The following is a 22,191-nucleotide window of genomic DNA, read 5'->3' on the forward strand; positions in this document are numbered from 1 at the left end:
ATAAATGTGCAATGTCTTCAGGGTGTGGTCCAGGACCCTGGCATCAACCAGAGAGCTTTAAGGCTGCTCTTCTCTGAGGTGACTGAGAAAGCTCCCGACTGGGACTACAAAATCACAGTCAGCATGGTGGAGATCTACAATGAGACCCTTCGGTAAGCATACACACACCTACACACAATTTATTAAACTAAGCTTAGAAAATGGACTTTAATGATTAGGTGGGTTACACTGTGTGAAACAGTGGTCACTTTGTTACCACCTCTCAGAGAGCAGGGGTTTGCGCCAATAGTAGACATTATTGCATTTCCTTTATGCAAGTCCTTCCTAAGCCCTCTGTAGCACCATGTGCTGGCTGGTATGTGTGCTTAAGAAATTTGAGTGAACTGGTCAGTGATTATGTAAAAGTGGATTATATTCAATGTCCTTGGTTATCTGTGCAGCACAAGGTATTCTATCCCCATCTTCTCCCTTCCTCTTTTTTTCCCTCACCATTATGTAACCTCTGAACATCTGTTCAAGCTTTAGTGCCAGAGTGTGATGATGGGATGCTCCCTGGCCAGGAATCGTCTGACTGTTTGACTTTCCACCAGGAACCTCTTGGGAGAGAACCCCAGTGAGAAGCTGGACATTAAAATGAACCCAGATGGTAGCGGTCAGCTGTACGTGCCCGGTCTCACAGAGTTCATCGTCCAGAGTCCCGAGGACATCAATAAGGTCAGTCCATCATCGACCATGGGTTGGTTGCTACCAGAGTATGATGTCTGTCTGCTCAGTATGAAATGGTAGTAGGGGAGCTGATACTAACCGTGTTTTCCTAATCTACCTGATTTTAAATTGGCTCCATCGGGTAGGTAGGTCGCAGTAGGTTCTTATCCTGAGCATAGATGGTTAAATGGCTGCCAAGACTCCCTGGGCTTAAGGAATGTGCTGGAGCAGGAATTTGGTTCCTCCAACCCCCAAATTAGACCTACATATGTTAAAGAGATCTCTTTCCAATAGAGTGTGTTTGCATGTGTGTGAACTGTGCAGATATGGTCGGCTGTTAACACTTCTCATTTGAATGCAGGTTTTTGAGCTGGGTCATATGAATAGAGCCACCGCCTGTACAAACCTGAATGAGCATAGCTCGCGCTCCCATGCACTCCTAATAATTACTGTGGCAGGGTTCAACTGCTCCACTGGACATCGCACTCATGGTATTCTTTCTCACTCCCTGTCTTTTGTACATTCCCTAAAATGTACACACACACACACAGAAGGAAACAAATGCATGGCAGTCATTCATATGTGTCCTATTCCCAAAGGTAAGTTGAACCTGGTGGACTTGGCGGGCTCTGAGCGGATCGGCAAGTCTGGGGCTGAGGGTAGCCGCCTCAGAGAGGCCCAGTGTATCAACAAGTCACTTTCGGCCCTGGGCGACGTCATAAACGCGCTGCGGAGTCGACACTCCCATGTGCCATTCAGGAACTCGCGGCTCACCTACCTCCTCCAGGACTCACTGAGTGGGGACAGCAAGACGCTGATGATGGTCCAGGTGTCTCCTCTAGTCAGCAACATGAGCGAGTCGGTGTGCTCGCTGAAGTTTGCCCAGCGCGTACGGACCATTGAGCTAGGCTCCGTCTCCTCAAGAAGACAGACAGAAAACTCCTCCACCTCCTCCTCCCCCACCCACGACAGCATTGAGGTAAAACTCACTCTGGCCCCTGCAGCTTTTAACACAGCGCTTGTCTGGGCTCCCTTAAATACCTCCCTTGTCCCTCCTGTAAACTAGGACAGATCCAGCTTCATCATAGCCATTCATAGTAACGTTTGCCTTCTACAGCTGGACTCTCCACCAGTGACTCCGGTGCCCCTTCCCATCTCCCGGGCCAGCAGTGCTGGCTCTACCCTCTCCTCCACATCCAAGACCCCCACCACACGCAGGAGGTCCCAGTCTCAGCTCTCCACAGGTAAAAACACGCTGAAGAAACGAAATTGTTCTTACAGCACACACCACATACTGACGCTGTCAACTTTCAAACCTTTTGACCCTGGAAAGGTGTTGTCCTGATCCTGTGATTGGTTGGTTTACAGACAAGCAGGTAGACACAGCCAGTCCATTGCTCGGGGATGGTGGGCAGGTAGGTGGGCTTAATGCTGAATGTGCGGTTGCTTGGCATGGTAACGCTCAGCATGGCATGGTGCCCAATGCCCACCTGTGTTACCTGGTCAAGGCCCACCTAACACTCCCTGCCTCTAACTCAGACATTGTGTGTGTGTGTGTGTGTGTGTGGGATACAACAATTTAAGTCCACAAGCTTGAGTGAGTCTACAAACCCATGTCATTATTTAGTAAATAAAAAATAGTGTGTTAGTGTGTCTATATTTGATCTTTATTGGGAGACAGAGATATACAACGTGTGTGAGACAGACCGAGAGTGTGTTCCTAAATGTTTCACGTTGTCCGCTCACTCATCTTTGCTGCTCTCTGTCTGGGCTGGATTGAGTTGTGGTGATTCGATTTGGATGTAGGAGACCCCAACCACCCCACTTCTCTCTTCCTCTCACACTCCTGCCTTCCTTGGTTTGTCCTGCAGGACGATTAAAGCTGGTCGCCTGAGATCCCTGCTGGACCCGTCCACAAAGGATGAGGACGCCTGGAGGGGTGTAAACCAGCGCCAATGAATTGACAACCAGTCGGAACACCAAATCAGCTACAACCTCTGACCCTGTGCATTTCTCATCCTATGCTTGAAAGGAGTGACTGAATCAAACAATGAAATTGACTATTTTGAGCTACATGACCTAGTGAGAGCTAGTGTTTTATCAGATCTTTCCACATGTATGACATTTGACCTCCTAATATTTAAAACTAAGACTTTATCTCCTTCATGAACTGGAAAGAGGATCTTGCGTTTTTCCCACATTGCTAGGGTTGTTGTTGAGTGCCATGTTTTCCAGCACTCACTACGGACACCTGAAGAGAGCATAGCTCCACTGACCAACAAGATTGCTGCAGTCAATCCTTCATTACCCAGAATGGCTCACTTACCTCTCAGCCTGGACTGAGTTCTTCTGTTGGCCAAAAGACAACTCACCTCTCCCCCTTTACCAGAGACAGTGCTAAATCATCCCTATCATCCAACAGTGTACATTGTAATCATAGTATTTAAAATTGGGTAAAAATGCACTTTAAACAAGGCTGTTACCTTATTGATGTTTTTAATAATTAATGATTTCATTAATGGATGATATATACAGTATATCTGTGTTGAACTGTTTTATTACCTTTTTTGCAGTTTTGTTTTCTATTGAGGAACATCTTGGTCTCCTCACTCATTTTCCTTAATCAATCAGGGTACTCTACATAAAGTGAGCTGGGCATATTCTGTCCAATAGGACATGAGCAATAAGATAGATGTGCACAGGGAGAGGTTCTTCCTGTGTGCATGTGTGTTTCAGAATAGAAGTCTCCTTGGCAATATAGACCTGCATCTAACTGCCTTAGCACTGCATGGAAGCACTCACATTCCTTTTGATCTTGTTTTATGTCTTGCACAGAGCTAATAGATTCAAAAACATGTCAGACAGGAAATGCCATTCCTGCTCTGAGACACCACAGCTTATGATAGAAGTTGACTCTTAACAGCACTGTCTGTGCTTTTATCCTGACTACATTCTAAACCTCACCTGTAGTTAAGACCTGAGCTCAGGCCAGTGTCTGGGTACAACTTGTCTTCACTGCCCTATCTGACCACAACCAGCGACTTCAGACCTCACAGAACAAACACTAACATGTAGCCATGGAAACCACTGCTGGACTGTGGAGTGATGAGACTGGCATCTGTGTTGTAAATGCATTTAATGTAAATGCCGTAGGAATGCTTAAAGTTTGATCAACTGCTGACGGTTTCTTTATGTTAACTCAATTTTCCTTACAGATGTTCTAAAACGTTACAGTGGGAGGAACATTGAGACGTGTTGTGTTGGTTGCTGCTGGTATTGCTGCTTGCTTGTGTCATTGTATAGTAGGTTTCTAAACAGTCTTGTTTTTGTACACCCTTTTTAATAAACATGAACTCAAATGAAACTGATGTGTGGATGGATGTGGTCTTTGTAAACCCAGGGAAAAAAAATAATGTTTTGTCATTGCTCCAACTGGCAGAAGCTACAGCAGACATGTTAGTTGCTACACCAAGTGTGGTTCCAGATATCATATTGAACTATACATCTCTTCAGACTTGAACTTGAACATATGGGAATACATCTCGGCTGCCTTCACATCCATGTATTTTGCTACCATGCTTACATCTCTGGATTAATAAACATATACTGCCCCCTGGTGATTAACAAGTGATTTCAGAAACAACGTTTCACCATCAGCAGAGCTTTATAAAATTCTGGCAGGCCACTTTTTTAAATTAAGTACTATCCAGCACTGAACTGAGACTACCATTCAGACATGTCTGCTTGCTGCCCCCTGCTGCTGGAGAATGGACATTACAATTAGTCATCTTCCAATCCAATTACATTTCGTCTTTCATTCCTTTTATTAGCAAAACATGATTTAGTGTTATAACTTACAGTGCATCTATGTTGACATCAATTACAGACTGTAGAAAAAGCATTTAAATATAAATCAGTAAAACGACTGCCCGTGATGCTTGGACACCCTATAGCACTCATGCCCAATGGCCCAGGGGTTGTGTGTGTGTGTGCAAACGCAAACATGTGAAGGGCAGGTGACGGTAAGTGAATGAATCGCATCTCACACACCAACTAAAAAAGATAAAAGGTACACTCGCTCAAAACAACACAAACAGACCTGTGATGGCTGTTGTCCTCACACAAAAGCACGTACTGTACAGTGCATGTAATGTGCCTAGGGTTTAGAGTTGAGGCCTGGGTCGTTGTGACACTGATGCTGACTACAAAGCTAACATAAAAACCCTTCAGCAGCATCTGGGTGCCATATGCATAAGATTCATCTCCCACTCAGCCCTGTTTCAGTTCACTGCTGCAGTCACAGTCTGTGACTGACCTTGCAGAAGAAGCAGACATACTCAGTCAGGCCAGCCTGGCTTCAGCAGTCATCACAATGTTCCACCATTTGGAATCAGTCGCCGGGCATCTTGGATCTACATGTGTTTTAAGTTGCACACAGTCTGTCAATAGTCCAAAGGGGCCATGAGCAACTGTAGCTCTTTGAAGGAGCTGCCGTGGCGGCCCACCTGGTCAGCCTTGTTTTTGACCATGTTGCTAAGATTCTTCAGCTGATTGTAACATGCCTTGCACTTCTGATGTCTGGAAACAAGAACATACTGGACTGATGATGTGGGATGGCTATTATGAATATTCAAATAGAGATATTTAAGAGCTTGGAGTTCCAAAATCAGACTGACCGTTCCTCTCGTGTGATGTCCACTCCGACAGAAGGGGGCGCTGTGAGAGTGTCTGAGATGAGGGGCCAGAAACGCTTCAGGATCAGCTTCAGAGACATACAGCCAGTCTGCACATAACTGACCAAACAGAGAAGAGACATGCTTCTAAATTATATACAGTCCTGTTTATATGATACACACACACACACACAACATAGGAGATAGGTTCACTATATACAGCCAGGTCTTTGTAGCCTGACGTTGTCATACTCATAATTCTAGTCAGAATTTGAGTCTGAAAACTCTCCGTTGGGCTGTGACTACGGGGCGTGTTTCAACCGAACTCGTAAAACAAATGCCTCTTCGCTCAATTGGATAGACCTACAACCAATCAGAGCAACGTAATATGTTGTTTGTTGAAAACTAATTCAACCCAAGCGCTCTTTCGTGACGTTGTTGATTACGTTACTGTTGATCATCTGTCCATCATCTTATAAAGCCCGCCCTGGCAATTTCATTGGTCCGTCCCGATTCTGGTTTTCTGTAGTTGTCCCCAATACGAGACCCTCCAGACCCAACTTCCCGACCAAATTTTTTTGTGGGCGGGGAGAAGTTGGGCTGGCAGCCAGGCTAAGGTCTTTGGGTATTTGGACAGCAACATTTTCATTTTATTTTGGCTCCGTACACCATCACGATAGATTAGAAATGAAACAATCAAGACAATCACTAAGATTAAACTGCTGTACATAAGGTGGATTTGAAAATGAGTTTTAAGTTCATCACACCAGAGAAGAATGTATTGTTAAATACCCATCCAAATTCGAATGAAAATAAAACAGAAAAGTATGTTAAATTAGGCTTTGAAATCGTGAAAAAAATCAGCAGTCTTCTCTGCTTGGGGGGCGGGGGGGGCGTGTCGCCAGAAGGAGCTGAAGCTCCACCCCCTCGAATTGATTGAATTTAGCAACAACAGCAACACTAGCTAAATCAATTGCAGATATCAGAACAGACCTACCTGCAGTCTCTGAGTGTTTTATGTGTTAGTTACTTTGTCTTTGCATTGTACCAGCTGAGTAACAGAATGCAACAGTCTGTGATCTGACGTAGATAGGTTGGGGTTTGCCCCGCCAATACAAAACCTGAGCTGAAAACGGGTGAGAAACAACGGTCTAACTCCACATTTCAGTGCGACGTTTTAGAGCTTTGCACATGCTTTCAGCAACTAATTTCACACATATAATGTACTGAGAAGCAAATCATGGAATTTGCTTTACAGCATCTTTAAGATGTTTCAGCCTAATGATAGCTTGCTTCACTGATGGTGACAGCTCTTTAGACTTCTGATTGAGAGTTATAAGCAACAGATGCCAATTGCAAAATTCACACTTTAATTTAACTGTAGACCTTTGATTGCTTACTGGTGACACACTTGGCCATAGGCTTTTGGTCCTGAGGTGAGGTGAGGACTCATATTAAAGCTGAAAGTCTGCACTTTGAGTTCATATTCATAATTTAATTTCACCACTTTGCTATAATACTCAAAAATGACTAACTTTGTCAGCAACATACAGTTCAGTCTCTACAGTTCAGTCATAGCACCAGTATCCCTTACCTTTCATACTTGCTCTGTAACAGCTCCTCAATCTGGGGCAGGATGGACATACACAGGTCCAGTTTCCATAGCGACCTACATCAACAGTGACCAGGCCAGATGTTAGTCTGATAGTGCTGACACAGGAATCCATGTCAGATGTCCACTCACAGTAACTGTGTGAGCAGAGGACCACTCACGGTTTGAAGTTGACTATGTTAAGGATGTCCACCACGATGGAGAGATCGTTCATGGACATGGCCGAGTCCAGAGACGTCTAGAGACAGAAAGCACAACAAATATCCCTCAGCTTTCCTCAGGGACCTGCTACTGTCTTTACTGTCTTACGGTGACGTTGTGTTAATGTTGTCTGAACATTAGGGGGGGCCTGTATACCTTGACGTCCCCACTGCCCCACACAGCCCTAACTGTGTCCAGATTTTTTCGCCGGCTGGTCAGCATCACACACATGGTGTCATGGCCCTTCCTGATCTGGGACAACGCCTCATCATCCCCCAGCACGCTGGGCCGGTTATTACGAGCATGCTGGGTAAAGAAGAACACTTTACACCTCCCATTCTAAAACACTACTTCCTCGATGTGGGTAAGATTGAGTGACGTTAAATGCATGTGTGTGTGCAGCCTCTGTAAAGTATACTACACACAGGAAGAAAATCTCCCACGTTGAGTCCTATTGGCTCATTCCTGGTCGATAAGATGACACTAGGCTGCGGTTTGGCCTTAGCCAAAGTGACAGCTGCTGGTGGGGCTGGGCGGGGTGCAGGGGGATTGGAAGAGGTGGGCCGTGTCACGGAGGACATTGCCGTCGGGATCGGTATGGGCCGAGGAGCAGAGGAAACAACAGTAGGCTCCACCCTCAAGACAGGAGTCGAGGAGGCTATGGGCTTCAACTGGCCAGACTGAAAAAAGACATGCTGTTCAGCACACATTTAACACACGCAGTAATATTAGTTGCCGTTGATCAAGGACATTCAGATGATGAAGCACAGACCTGCTGTATGTCAACGGTGAGGGTCACCGTGTCCAGGGTCACGTTGGGCCTCACCACAAAGATCTCTGTGAAGTGGCAAAGCATTACCGACACACACACACACACACACTTATTACTGTCCCATCAACTACAGACAACAGATCAGTACAGCCTTCCTCCTGAGTGGAAACAGTATCAAAGAGGTTCTACTCACCGTCCTCAAAAGGAGCAGGAAAGGGCTCGCTCCTCATAGGGGGGGTGCGGGCTGGCCAGGACAGGACAGGAAGGGGGGGCATAGGCATATATTGAGAATAGAGCTAAACCAGTTTACCTAAACACTGAAGACCCTAGTAGCAGACCCTAAAATTAGCCAACAGTGCTCAGTATGTACACTGAAAAAAAAAAACAGTTGCCTACAGATGGCACTTTTTGGTTGGAAGATCTCCTTGTAGTCATCAGCATTACGGATCTCGGCAGAGGACTCCTTCTCCTCCCTTTCATCCTCACTGCTGGGACTCTGTCTCTCGCCCTCAGGGCTGCGGCGCTGGGCCTCAGAGCTCTGCTGCTTCACCCTGGGAACCCCGACACACGGCACACTGTTTACAGTCCATCTCTCTCTCCCAATAGACTTACTATAGAATGTTTGTCTCCAGTGCGCAAATGGCCATTGTGCTGGAGAGGTATAAATAGAACTGCTGACCTCTGTGTATTACATGTTGTCATAGGTCTCTCGTAGTTGCGGCGCAGAGTGGATCCTTTGGGGGAGGGCTCTGTGAGCGGCTGATTATCCTGGATCACACCTTGGATCACAGAGCCGGACTTCTTTACCCGGGTTAGGTCAACCACGTAGGAGGACACATTGGTCATGTGGAAGGACACGCCAATCTGGGCAGGGGGGGAAACGCTTTTTTGTCTTCTGCCTGTTTTCTACACAGTGTGACCAGTGGCTAAGAAATTGTGAATGACAAATCATCTTTCTATCTGCTACTGGCCTCTTCAACAAGGCCAAGGAATCCCACTAACATTAACTATGCACTACGCACAAGCCACCTTTTTCCCACTCATGCTGTTCATTCAAATTCTTATTCCTATTTTCATTTATATTTCATTTTTAATTTAAAATATATATATATATTTTTTAATTGTTTAGTTCTTAGAATTAGTTTAACTATTGTACTTTTTTTTATTTATTTTTTACTTAACTTAAGATCCGTATATGTTAATTGTCTGCACCTTCCTGCCACAGTAAATTCTGTGTTTGTGTAACATACATGGCGAATAAACCTGATTCTGATGTTCTGCAATAAATGTGCGCAAACATATTTCTAAGTCACTCAGGGTCAGTCATAGACAATGGTGTGTCAGCTGTAACAGTTGCTCTCGGCAATATTATGGTAAGTTTGAGTGGTTCTAACCAGGGTCTAACTCGAGCAAGCACTTTCTTACCCCTGCTGGCATATAGTAGCTTCCCCGAGCAAAACGTGCAGAAACAAGCACCAGGCTCTCAATTTCTTGCACCAACTGCCAAAAGGGCAGTTTTCACCTTTTATCCACGACCAGCGCCATTTATTTTTGAGTCCTTTATCTATGGGTAGGATACAGTGGCGATTTCTTTAAGACTGCAAGGGAAGCTCAGCTTCCTCTAACATTTAAAAAAAATCATGTTCAAATATTTACTATTGTGTTAACATTTTAACTGTGTTAGAACACGTTCATATCGAAGACGTCGACTGAAAGGTCGACTGACTGGTCGACACACTGATTTCCGTCTCATACATTCCCGTAGCACCACAGTGAATTTCCCTGAGGAAGCTCAGCTTCAATGGACTTCAATGGGGCTGCTGTGAACAGTCGTTTTCAGTGCTTCAAAACTATACGGTCATTAAATAAAAGCTGCAATTATGTCCCGCCCTGGACGCTCAGCGTCTCTGGGGGTGAATGGAGGAGTGGGCTGGCCTGGACGCTGGCTTTCCGCGTGATGATTCGAGGGTCTGTCGAAAGACTGCATCTCCTTTTGATTGACAGCAATTTTGTACTATAAATCTCGCCGAAGCTATTCAAGCTCAGGCTCATCACGGATTTTGCAACTGTAGTTGAAAGACAAACTGCGTCAACCTATTTCTTGGTATTTGCTTGGCGAAATTGCTAGCCCATTTTCATCATACATTTCATATCACATTCCTTGTTTTAGTTTAACCTAATTCCCAAATTTCCTTCAGGTTGAATTTTATCTTTTTTCGTTCGTTCATTCATACAGTAGGCTAGGCTAGTGTCGTAGGGGTGAACTAGCCAGTGAACTGAAAATGAAAATGAAAATATATGATGTAAGCCGAAAATGAGCTTCCCCTATTTGAAAGACCAGCAGCCGCCACTGGTAGGACATCATCCCAAGGCTTCATGAATTTGCGCTCCATATTCACCGACAATGCTAGCGTGATGTATGGATCTCATTCACACTGTTTTGCCAGGACCCTCCCTGCTCTGCTTCTGATAAGCTTGTAATGTTAGTTATAGCTGCGTTCCTCTCATATGATAGGTCCAATCAATTGACTCGAATATATTAAACCGAATGTAAGTTCCCCAAAAAGATTCCCCACATGGCCGCATGCCGGACATCCGGCACGGTGCCGGAATACTTAAGCCCTGTCTGGGGGGACAGAGGGAGGGACTCATACCCCCTTTCCACCAAAGTGAACCGGGAGCTAGTTCGGAGCTGGTGCTAGAGCCAGTTCGGAGCTGGTTCAAGAACGGAGCTTACTAAGAACCTGTTTGCTTTTCCACGGGCGAGAGCCACCACAGAGCCACGTCATTACGTCACTGTATACGTCTCATATTTCCCAGCAACGCTAGCGCGGTAGCGCCAAACACAACATCAACAATGGCGGACGTTTCGTTGCTGTTGTTGCTCATGGTTTTGCGAACCTACATTGGCATCCAAACACGGCGCATCCGAAGTGTTTGTTCAACTCGCCATTTGTATAGACCAATTATCACCCCACGTCACACAACTGTCAAGCAGTCGCAACTGCGCATATCGGTTGTAAAAGACAAACTTCTCCCCGGTCTATTACACTTGGAGTGTCGATCAGGTCATCATATATCTCTGGCCACTGGATTGCAGGGCTTGATATTAACTTTTTAAAGCTCTTGGCCTTTGGACAAATACATTTACGTTTCACTTGTCTATGCACAAAATTCACTTGACCCCTATACCCTTGAATAGCCTGAACAAGTGATCGGCCAAAACTAGCCTGGCTAACGGAGGTCGCTTTCTCAGGCAAATGACGAATTAAACAGGCTTGGTTAAAGAAATCCGAGATGCTGGCTATGTTCATCAGGCTCGTATCTACATTAGGCAGTCCTCACTGACGTTTCTGGTGTAAAATTTAGTGAATCACAACATTGTGCACACTACAAGTGAGCGAGTCTAACTGAGGCTAACGTCAAAACAGTGTAACGGGGACGCAGTCTCACTCATGGCCAGTTTGAACAAATCAGAAAAACAATCGGACCAGCTGGCTAAAAGCAGAATTCCCATATCTCTTGAAAGCTGTCCTTCCCGACTTTTAAAATGTAAAATTGACTGTAAAATTATGAACTGTTAAATTATGAACTTACTGACATGACGAAGACATGGTTGCCACTCGACTATGCGGTCTGTACCGGGCAACATTCTCACTCAAATTTCAAGACTTTCGTGCCCAAATCAAAATTCTGATGCGACAGATCAATGGGTAATCGCTTTCTCTTTTAAAGGCTGTCCTTCTCGACCTTTTTGGTATTTTTAAATTTAACTATTTGTATTATCCGTGTAGAATTGTAAAATTCTATCCTTTCCCCGTTTTCTGCAGCCACATTGTGCGCGCATCCCGAATGTTTACATTACAATTGTGAATAATAAAAGTCGGAGCAAATTTACAAATTAGCAGTTTCATCAATAAAATAAGCACATTTTCAGCAACTACACTGCCGACTTGTCGATACATTTTCATTCAGATTCTGATTTACAAGTACCGTTTAGCTGAAATATGAATTGTAAAAACTTTGCAATGGCGGCCAAAGCGTTTTGTTGGTCACGGTAACCCCGCCCCAAGCGGTTCTTTGTTGGTTCGTAAACTAGACCAGCTCCGAAGTGGTGCTCGTTGCGAACCACGTACGAACCACGTACAAACCACTTTTCCGGTTCCCAGTCTGTCGAAAGAGGAAGAACTGGTTCGCGATTAGGCACCGGCTCCGAACCGGCACACAAAATGCGTTGGTGGAAAAGGGGTATCATAGAGTTAATATAACTAGAGTAAGCTACTATTGTCTTCCAAGATGGCGTCCCCATTCATTTCTATGAAAAGTGCTCAGTGGCGCAGTGAGGCAAGCGAGAGCGCGAGACTGGACGCGGCCATATTTCCACTTCCGTGTCTTCCGGTCTAGCTTTAAACAGTGGCTCTTTTTTTCCCTAGCTCCGAGACCTCGTGCACGCTTGCAACTAGCTGTACACGTCATACTTTGCGACAACCGGTCGCGAGCATAGATTTATATGGTTACGAGCGTGTGAGCTAAGGCAGAATCTATGGGCAGAAAGTCAGATAAGAATCAGAGACATGATGCAAACTTAACGGAAATGTATTCTGTCACTGTATAGTATTCCTTCTACTTGTTTTTTGGAAATAGGCTATAGGGCTATTCTAGATGGAACTCATCACATATGTTGCTTTTTTTCTTCGTGATATGAGTATGATTTCCAACGCATTGTATCGGATGAAATAAACTGTTAACATGAACAGCTCCGTCGTTGTTCTCGCCAGGCAAAGAAAGCTTAGTTATTTTGGTAACCGAAATGTTCCATAATGCAGACTTACCATAGCTTACTGTCAACTTTATATTCAAACCAAATGCCACGAAATTCACACTGCCTTCAATTTCACATCAGTGTCGAAATGCGACCTGTGTTTTATATGTTCAACCTAGAAAACCAAACGTCTATTAATGGATATAACGTGATCTAACAAGACGTGTTAATAATGTAATAAATAAAAGCTTGAGAAATGTGTCTAAAATATACTTGTTTTAACATTTGCCTTTGAAAGGGGCATATTCATAGAACCATATAGGCTACAGACGTTACCATCAGATGTAAGTGGGGGTATAGTCACTGAGGACCTTCATTGTCCCACAAAAGCAGTCTGGCACGATCGAAAAAAGAATAATGGGTGTGTTTAACAAAAGCTTCTGGAGGCAAGACTAACATTATTTAAATATATATCCTTTCCTATTGTGGTTAACAGTTAAAGTATTAATCTTCGTCTTTGCTCCAGATAGACATGTCAACAATTTATGCTCGCGCTTAACATTAAATATTTGCCATCATGTCATTAACGTTTTTACGAAAAATCAAATCCGTTTTAAAATGACGGGAATAAACTATATTAACAACATTTCATGTATGTGTGACAACGATTTGCTAAACTTGCTACAACAAGGCAGGCAACTCAAGCCATTTCTCCCTGTGCTCATTCAATATAAGTCTATGGCTCATTCAGCTCAATGTAAATCGTCTATCGGCCAATGTGAACTTTTGTGCTCGTGCCCTGTTAGTATCCGCCAGCACATTTGCAGGCAACTTTTATTGACGTAAGCAAATAAATGGGGTGCTAGTTTACCCATTTCGGATTGGTCTCAAAGTTAGCCAAAATCTGGAAAAATTATTCTATGAAAAAGCTAGTAGTATGAGCCAGGTTCAGAATCCAACAAAAATTCTTGGGGGAGGTAGTTTTGTAAATGTTGACTGGAGTTAATAGAATGAAAACGACCGGAAGAGTCGGAAACCCAACCGTAATGCAATACCACCTACATCCACCGGGGCCGTTGCTTCAAGCCGAGGGGCGAGGGGTGGGGGCTTGGAGGGACTGCAGGGAGATGAAGACACGGGAGCAGGCCCAAACGTGATACGCAGATTTTTTTCACATTTTCTGTGGTTATTCAGACTAAAAATCTGCGGAATTCCGCCAGCCTTCCTGTTCGTATGTCGGAGCCACCGAAGACGTTCCACAACAATTTGACGGCAAATATGGTCGATTGAATGTTGACAGACTTGACATACAAAAAAGTATTGATCCATCCTCATAAAGATCAGCTGAAAACGCCCTGGCCCTGTGTCTTGCTGTAATTTGGGTCGATAAGTGATTGCACGGGAGACACAAAAGCTAGGCCAAACAAAGCAAACCACTCAAAGTGAGAGTAACAGTGGCCCCACCTACCAACTGGTGGTTGCATATTGCAAGGTCTGCCACGCGGCCCCAGCCCACTGGAACCAAGTCAAAACAGCGGTCTGGCTCCCAGCCATACACACGCAGAGAATCCATCGCTCCACTGTACAGGCAGCACCCGTCCGGGTCGAATGAGATACACCTACAGGACAAATCCAAGGGGGAGAGAGAGAGGAGTTACCTGTAAAATACTGAGGCCATGCTGGCCATCAAATCATGTATTAACAGTGCATGAATCACAGAGGCCTACCTGACTGCTCCTGTCTCTCCTTCTGAGGAACCAATCATCTTAAACTTCTCCAGGTCCCATAATTTGACAGTCCTAGAGAGAACAAACACACACACAGATAGAAAGGCCAAGCTCAGTAACCTATTGCTGTGCTTTGAAGTAGGGTGGGTGAAGAGGGGAGGAGAGTGAGGTGGGAGGAACCTGTCTGAGCTGCCAGACGCCAACATGTACTCGTTTGGGTGGAACTGGACAATGTTGACCACTCCGGTGTGGGCCATGAATTCAGTGATCATCTTTCCTGCAGTCAAGTCCCAGAGCTAGGACACAAGGCAGAGAGGAGAAGCTGCTGACCAATTGACAGATGGCAAACTTAGTTACTGAGAAGCAGTGTTGGGAATAACACGTTACTGTAACTCCACTACTTTTGGCGGTAACTAGTAATGTAACTTGTTACTTTTTTCAATTAAATATCGCAGTTACATTACTGAAATTTAAATGGGCTCGTTACTCGTTACTTTTTTCTTGTATGAATTCCCCAATTTCCTGTTTTTAATCTAACTTAAACAAGTTTACGGTGACGCAGTGTATGAATGAATCACTCCGCATTTTAGACCAGCCCACACAATGGCCGACAGTTCGGACCGTGCAAGCTTTGTGTCATGGAAATATCGACATCATTTTTCCCTTGTCCAGATCAAGAATAAAAATATCCTGGTTAGTTGCAGTTTGTGTGCAGGTGCGAGAACTTAATCCACTGAGAAGAATAGTAATTATAATCTTCACAAGCACCTAGTAAAACAACACGCTTCTACAAAGCTAATTGTGAAAGAATCCAGTGCTAGCTCCGCTGATCAAGCAGTCGGAGCCACTTCATCAAAACAGCCCGGGCTTGATTTTAAACAGAAGTATTTCCAGTTTCTAAGCCAGGCAGAACTAAACAGACTGATTGCCAGGTATGTTGTCAAGACATGCGACCTATGTCAACAGTTGAGTCCATTACCTTCAGGCAACTAATGAGCAACATACAATTATATAACATTTGACAGTTGTCGTGTACCACACTGTGCCACTGCAACACTAAAATAGTATAACTATCTGTGTGCGTTAATTTGATAACAGAAGCAGGGAATTAAAAGTAACGCAAATGTTACTTTCCCTTGTAACTAATTACTTTTCTATGCAGTAACTAGTAAAGTAATGCAGTTACTTCTGAAATAAGTAACTAGTAACTGTAACTAATTACTAACTTTCGTGTAACGTTCCCAACACTGCTGATGAGCATGAAGGGCTGCATTTCAAAAGTCTTCTGTCCATCCCTTCATCAGCACTAATCTACTGGACATGCGAGTGTGTGCTCCTGCCAGCTTGCTGCCCTGTGTTCATTTCAAAGGAGAGGAAGAAAACGCTGGAAGATTCTTGAAATATGAGAGTGAACAGGGAAGGCTGTACCTTGATAGTGCAGTCATCTCCAGCAGAGGCCAGCCACTTCCCATCTGGACTGAAAGCCAAACACCTCACTGCCTGAGTGTGGCCCTATAGACAGACATAATGGATGTATTAGATGTGAATGGCCTGTAAAAAACTATTTCACACAAAACATGTACACAAACATATACAAACTGACATAAAGGGTGCACAGACATACATAAGCCCATCCCCCTATACCAAAGAGGAAGACAGTAGATATTCGCTGTGAAAAGTAATCCCTCGGCTAAATCCTGCAGCCAGACACAATCAGATTAGCCCTGATTAACAGAGCCATTCCCATGGCCAGCCCAGCTAACAGGATAACAAGCCACTCCTAACAAGGCTCCTATCCTGTTCCCTTTGTTAAAGGGACAGATTTTTCAACCTGATCAAGGGCTGTTAACTACCTTTACAACCTTGGCACACTTTGTTGGATCCTTTAAAATATTATGAGGAATCAATGGCTCTCTTCTATGGCACTGTTTACAAACACAACTGCACAGACACACATCGTACCTTGTACCTGAAGACACATCCCTTTCTCCGAATGTCCCAGAGCTGGAAAAACAAAGAAGATTTTTTTTATTTTTTTTTATCTTTACTTACACAGGCTATTCTTATTGAGATTTATATCTCTTATTCAAGAGACTTGTTCAACCTCAGCAAGGGGAACAATGTTTTGTATAATACAATTTTACATAAACACAAACTTTAAACAGACGAGATAGACATATTTACACAATACTGTTGTGTAAAATGAAAATAAAACAAATTACTATTAAAAACAGCTGTCCTAAAGGCAATTACATTGTTTCATGCAATTACCAGCAAATAGTGCCATTTATTTCTAATAAATAAGCTGCACACCTATGGACAGTGCCCCAACACACACAAACTAATACACACACCTTGATGTTGGTGTCCATTGAGCCAGATGCCAGGTATTCTCCATATGGATGGAAGTCCAGGCTACAGATATTGGCCTTGTGTCCTATCAGGGTCCTTAAAACTAGATAAAACAGATAAATAGATATACAGTGAGGCAATAACACTCACCTAATGTATACATGCACACACAAACTACTGACTCTAAATGGAAAGTGCAAATTTACTCTTGGCAGCTTCCAGGTCCCAGACACGCAGTGATCCAGACTGGGAGCCTGCCACCACCTGCTCCTCAGAGCCGTTAAACTGCACACACTCGACTGGGTTGTTATGACCAGTCAGACTCTTCAGAGAGTAAGCAATATAGAAACAGACAAAGATAGAGGACAGAGAGAATTATGTTATGGTGTCATTTTTGTACAAATCTATGTATTGTTTTTTAAAGATTAATACATTTGAACTTGAAACAGATAAAACAACATTACAGACACACATTATAGCAGTAATTTACCATGATGCAGTTCGGTTTGCTGATGGCCCAGATGTTGACTCTGCAGTCTTCCCCTCCGGTGGCCAGGAGACGACCTGAGCTCTTCCCCAGAGCCACCGACGACACATTACTAGAGTGGGCCACAATCTCCTCTGAAACACAGCAATGTCAGGCCAGTGTTTCACTGATCTACACAGCAAAGACCAGGGTATCTACAGATCACACACACTTTATTTTATGGTAATTTGGTCTTCATGCAACCACCAAAAGATTTGATCAGGACGATGGGGAAATATGACTGTAGAGTGACAAATACTCACGTAATCTCCATGATGTCTTAGTAGTATTGGCCACCGCCATAATGGTGTATAAGAGCAACAAATAATAACGTAATGCTGCCAAATGCTAACTTTGGTTGTAAAGATGATACTTAATTTCAAGAGATGACCCAGTCAATGACGGGTATGAATGAGCTAAAGTTAACTTTGCAGAGGTCAGCTTCTCATCACATCTTCTGGTAGCTTTTCCTAAAACTGCCAATGACAAACAAATAAAATATGTTATTAATTTATCAAGAAAAATAAAGAAAAATATATCAACATAACATAGCTTATTGATAGGTATCGCACTACTAAGTAGAGCATACATTTGAAATACTATGCCCCCACCCTTGCCGCGTTATACTTTTCTAGTAAACTGTTAGCTAGATTATGCAATTTAATGCAGGCTAGCTGGACTTGCTAGTTTATTAGACAATATAGCTAGCTAGTCTACAGTAGCTCGAAAGTTGCCGGAGTAGTGAATTGGCTTTTTGCTACCCAAAAGCGAGCGTGTCATGAGACGAGATTTTATCAAGTAATAGAAGCTAATTAATTACGGTTTGTTCACACAAACCCGTTTTAAAAAACATTTATCTAACAAAATCACTGACGTTAAGGACTAGCTACAGTAACTGAGGTAGCTAGCTCTAGCTACAGTAGCTACATAAACAACCGAGTCAGACAGCTCTAAAAAGCAGGTGCCAAATCAAAACGTACTTCATATTGCAAACCTACCTGAAAGTGTAACTCATTAACCTTGCCCTTGGGAGATGTTAAACCAAAATCCTCAGATTTCAATCTAGCTAGCTAGCTAAAACGAATATCAATTTGCTTGCAAGAAACTTTTGTTCATGCCGCTGCAACTCGAGACTTGAGTCTAGTCTAGACAACTGACTTGCAGCTTAGCAACAAGGCCACTTCCGGATAGGTTGAATATAATATCAACCTAGATGGTTTGGAGGAGGGAAATAAGCCACAATCCATACAGGCTATACACCAAAGTGGATATTTTTATTGATAATCTGGATTGGTACTATGTTCATGGTTAGAGACATTGTTTTGGATTGGATCCAGGCAAGATGGTCTCACATAAAAAGAGACCTGAAGAACAATATGTAAAACATTTGTGTAAATCTGAACAAAGACCAGCAGAACATCACAAAGTTGTGTTATCATTCTGTTCTCTCACCTTTCCCCTTCAAGGCCATGACACTGAATTTATGACAGCTATGATGGACACGTAGCAGGGACTTACATATACACATATTATGTTTTATATAACCAGAAGTCTATGACTATCAAAGGAGAGTATTCCAAGGTAAAGGAGATTGTAAAAGCCTTGTGTACTGAGATAACCCTCACACATGTTGGTAATGAATACCTGGTCCAATTTATTATAAAAAAGAGACTATTTCATGATTAACTCTTCAAATGTAAAGGTGAGATTAAGAAAAGTATAGCAGTTGGGATGGAGAGAGAAAAGCAGAGGTAAGCCAGTTGTACCACAGGGTCTGGTTCATTGTCAATGCCTGTTCCTCCTGAATAACTTAACTCGAGAGTTCATGGACAACTGTATATTAGGTTCTGTGTATAAAAAATAAAGCAGTCTGCACAGCATGGTCAGAATCTCTTCATCTGTCTGCGCTCCTGCCGTCTCTGTTTCTTTTCATTGACCTCCTCTGGAGCTGTAGGGCTCTCTGCTGAAAACCAGGGACCCAGGAAGTTGACCCACAGCAGGTGCAGTGCACGGGCAGGAGCCTGACAGGTGGAGGGTAGGACAGAGATAAACATTAAAATATATGTGCCACATGCTACAATAGGCTGTTGCAATAACACCAATACAACAATGACAGTTTAAAGGGGTATGGAAACACCATAGAAATGCCATATAAAATACTTACCAGTAGCCAGAGGTACCAGAAGTAGGAGGAGATGATGCTTAGCACTTGAATGATTGCAGTAAGAAGAATTACATCCTTCAGGTGCCTACAACAGTTAACAGACTGAGATATAAGATTCTCAACTTAAATTCCTTGTTAAGTTAATGTTCTTGACTACCTTGAGGTAAAGATAACCCCTTTGATAATTTTGGATACACACCAACCCATCCCCATCATCTCCCTTTCTGATTCCTAACACTCACTCTGCCATGCCTTGTTCCATGTTTAGGTCTATGCCTCCATCCAGCAGGCTCCCATCCTCCGCCAACACTGGTTTAGCCATGGTGGACATAGAACGGTAACTGCCAACATACACAGCCAGTGCAAACACCAGGAACAGCTAGAGAAGGAAATGTGTATTGAAAGACAAGAAGGGTTTGAGAGAGAAGAAAAGGAGACAAAGGGAAATGAGTGATAGCACGCGATCAGGACAGATAAGTGGCAGCACATCCCATTTATTTAGAATATTCTCACCCATGTCCAAAAAGTGGATGAGCCGTTGAAGACCAAGAGGTTTATGGCAGTGTATATCGCCTAAATGAAAGTTCAAGTGTTTATACAATTAATAGGCTGCATATTAGTGGCAAATAGTCGATTTCTATCAATAGTTTCAATGTTTGTGCCACACCAGTCGTGTTAGAGCCATCTTACATTCGCTCCCAAGATGACTCTTGTGTAGAACTTGAGCGTCGCCTCGTTCTCCTCATATATTTGCTTCTTACCTTTAGTGCCTACCTTACCTTTGGGCTGTGTGCATTGAAACATGGGTTAGCATCGTCAATAACAAAAACATTTTTGACCTCAACATTGGAACAAAAGGTTAATATTAAGACAAGAGAGTACGTATCTATGAAAATATCTAGCTAATTGCAAATATGAAAACTCCATACCGCCATTGAGACTGTAACACTGTTCTGCTTTTCCCCTCACGTTGAGGACCCTTTCTGACATCGACCTCCGCACTGTTTCAATTTCTGGCTACAGCACGTTCATAGGCTAAATTGATATATTAAAGTGCTGTAAGAATAACAACTCGCTAAGTTATATGTATAGAGGGTGCCCAAGTAACACATCAGCGTTGAAATACATTTCCGGCGCAGGAGTCTTTCGTCATGAACATTAATCCAAGAAGGGGTATGGTCAAGCCCAGAGCCATAGAAAAAGAGAGTTGCGACACTTCCATAGACTCCCATTGTTATCGAGGAATGCGGAAGTAAAGCGTGTCCCACGCGACCTATAGTTCCAAACATTGTATTTTCCACCGTTGAACCCCATTCATTTTCAGTGTCTCCGAAGTAAGTTAGCTGGTAAATTGATGAAAATCATGAATTTTTTCATATTTCAACCACCACATATCATTTGTTATGAGTACAGTGTTTCCCACACATAGACTAATGTGTGGCGGTGCGCCACAAAATCAACACCGGCCGCCACACATTGCGTTTCGTAAAACATTTTTTTTATCACTATTTAGGTTAAAACACGCAGCGTATTCGTTCAGCTGCATTTCCTTTCGCCTGCTCTCCCTCCGTCTCTCTGTCACTCATGCGTCTTTCTCACATATGCATACAGTCACAACGTCAGCACACGTTAGCAACAATGCATACATATGCCGTTCTAGTAAGACCGACAGCTATATCAGCGAGCCTTCAGCATTAGTGCGTAGCTAAAAGTCGAGGAAAGTTGAGGCTACTTTTCGCTAGGTACCTTACTCACATTTACATTTAGCAGACGCTCTTATCCAGAGCGAATTACAGTACTCGAAGTTTCCCCTTCGTTCTTTTGGCGAGAAGTCTCAAGAGCTAGCTTACCCGGCGTCATGGAGCCGACCAGTTAAATAGTTGTTTAGCACTAGCGTTGCTACATGCATAATGCAGAAATGATATGTTAGTTGTTGTTAATTTGTGAAGGTGTGAATCATTTTGGATTAATATTACATTAAATGTAAAATAATTTTTTACCCCCCCACCCCACCCCTCCCCGCCACAATTAGATTTCTAATCTGTGGGAAACACTGGAGTAGTATTTCATATGGCCAACTTAAGATAAACATTTTCGTAAGATAATAGCTTGTTAGATTCTAAATGCAGTTAGAGTTAGACTGTAAGTCTAGTATCTTACGTACAACTAAGCAACACTTTTACTGTAGTTAACTAAAGAGCATTTGTATCAGAACCAGAAGTCCGTTGGTTTATAGTCTGTCAAATTAGTTCTAGTTATTGGTGTTCGTTGGCGTACAAAGTTTGTCTTCTCTTACTTGCCTATAGTAGAGCTAGCAACAATGAATGGCAGATTATGGGGTCCGAAGCAAGTGAGCTGGTAAATTGATGAAAATCCTGCATTTTTTCATATTTCCACCACCACATATCAATTGTTATTAGTAGTATTTCATATAGCCAGCTGTAGAGAAAATGTATCGTAAGATTATAGCTTGTTAGATTCTAAATGCAGTTTGCGCTAGACTATGGGTCTAGTATCTAGAGCTAAGCAACACTTTTACTGTAGCTAGCTAGAGAGCGCGTGTATCATAACCAGAAGATCGTTGGTTTATAGTCTGTCAAATTAGTTCTAGTTATTGGTGTTCTTTGGCATACAGAATCTGCTCTTATTAGCCTATAGTACATCTGATTAAGCTAGCAACAATGAATTGCAGATTAA

General features: G+C 43.2%; 3 protein-coding genes across 14 annotated transcripts in view; 1 reads left to right on the plus strand and 2 right to left on the minus strand.

The window, feature by feature from the left end:
* The window catches only part of kifc3 (kinesin family member C3), an 82,588-nt gene extending 78,519 nt beyond the window's left edge, over window positions 1-4,069 (plus strand). For 11 of the 12 annotated variants that reach the window (XM_047042638.1, XM_047042636.1, XM_047042640.1 and 8 more), the window contains 7 exons: window positions 22-152; window positions 591-714; window positions 1,067-1,196; window positions 1,305-1,684; window positions 1,823-1,949; window positions 2,074-2,120; window positions 2,577-4,069. In XM_047042638.1, the coding sequence (XP_046898594.1) occupies window positions 22-152; window positions 591-714; window positions 1,067-1,196; window positions 1,305-1,684; window positions 1,823-1,949; window positions 2,074-2,120; window positions 2,577-2,585 (948 nt within the window). In that variant the 3' untranslated portion in view covers window positions 2,586-4,069. The remainder of the gene's footprint in view (window positions 1-21; window positions 153-590; window positions 715-1,066; window positions 1,197-1,304; window positions 1,685-1,822; window positions 1,950-2,073; window positions 2,121-2,576) is intronic. The other variant, XM_047042635.1, reaches the window with a different exon arrangement.
* Window positions 3,567-18,494, minus strand: katnb1 (katanin p80 (WD repeat containing) subunit B 1). Its single transcript, XM_047042645.1, has 20 exons — window positions 18,329-18,494; window positions 17,594-17,806; window positions 17,295-17,425; window positions 17,011-17,128; window positions 16,807-16,907; window positions 16,415-16,456; window positions 15,881-15,964; window positions 14,633-14,748; window positions 14,453-14,524; window positions 14,194-14,344; window positions 8,643-8,827; window positions 8,360-8,514; window positions 8,157-8,207; window positions 7,964-8,028; window positions 7,617-7,871; window positions 7,348-7,497; window positions 7,152-7,228; window positions 6,973-7,047; window positions 5,382-5,498; window positions 3,567-5,283 (listed from the first exon to the last, which is right to left on the minus strand). Exons 2-20 carry the CDS (start codon window positions 17,631-17,633, stop codon window positions 5,148-5,150), a joined length of 2,121 nt encoding a protein of 706 aa, XP_046898601.1. The 5' UTR covers window positions 17,634-17,806; window positions 18,329-18,494; the 3' UTR covers window positions 3,567-5,147.
* A 90-nt stretch (window positions 18,495-18,584) lies between these two features.
* tmem208 (transmembrane protein 208) lies at window positions 18,585-20,718 on the minus strand. The gene is made up of 6 exons (XM_047041918.1): window positions 20,424-20,718; window positions 20,185-20,280; window positions 20,008-20,067; window positions 19,737-19,873; window positions 19,495-19,579; window positions 18,585-19,351 (listed from the first exon to the last, which is right to left on the minus strand). The coding sequence occupies exons 1-6, from the start codon at window positions 20,427-20,429 to the stop codon at window positions 19,214-19,216; spliced, it is 522 nt and encodes a 173-aa protein (XP_046897874.1). The 5' UTR covers window positions 20,430-20,718; the 3' UTR covers window positions 18,585-19,213.
* Between the last annotated feature and the right edge of the window lie 1,473 nt (window positions 20,719-22,191).

Source organism: Hypomesus transpacificus, chromosome 19 (assembly GCF_021917145.1).
Source record: "Hypomesus transpacificus isolate Combined female chromosome 19, fHypTra1, whole genome shotgun sequence".
Lineage (NCBI taxonomy): Eukaryota > Metazoa > Chordata > Actinopteri > Osmeriformes > Osmeridae > Hypomesus > Hypomesus transpacificus.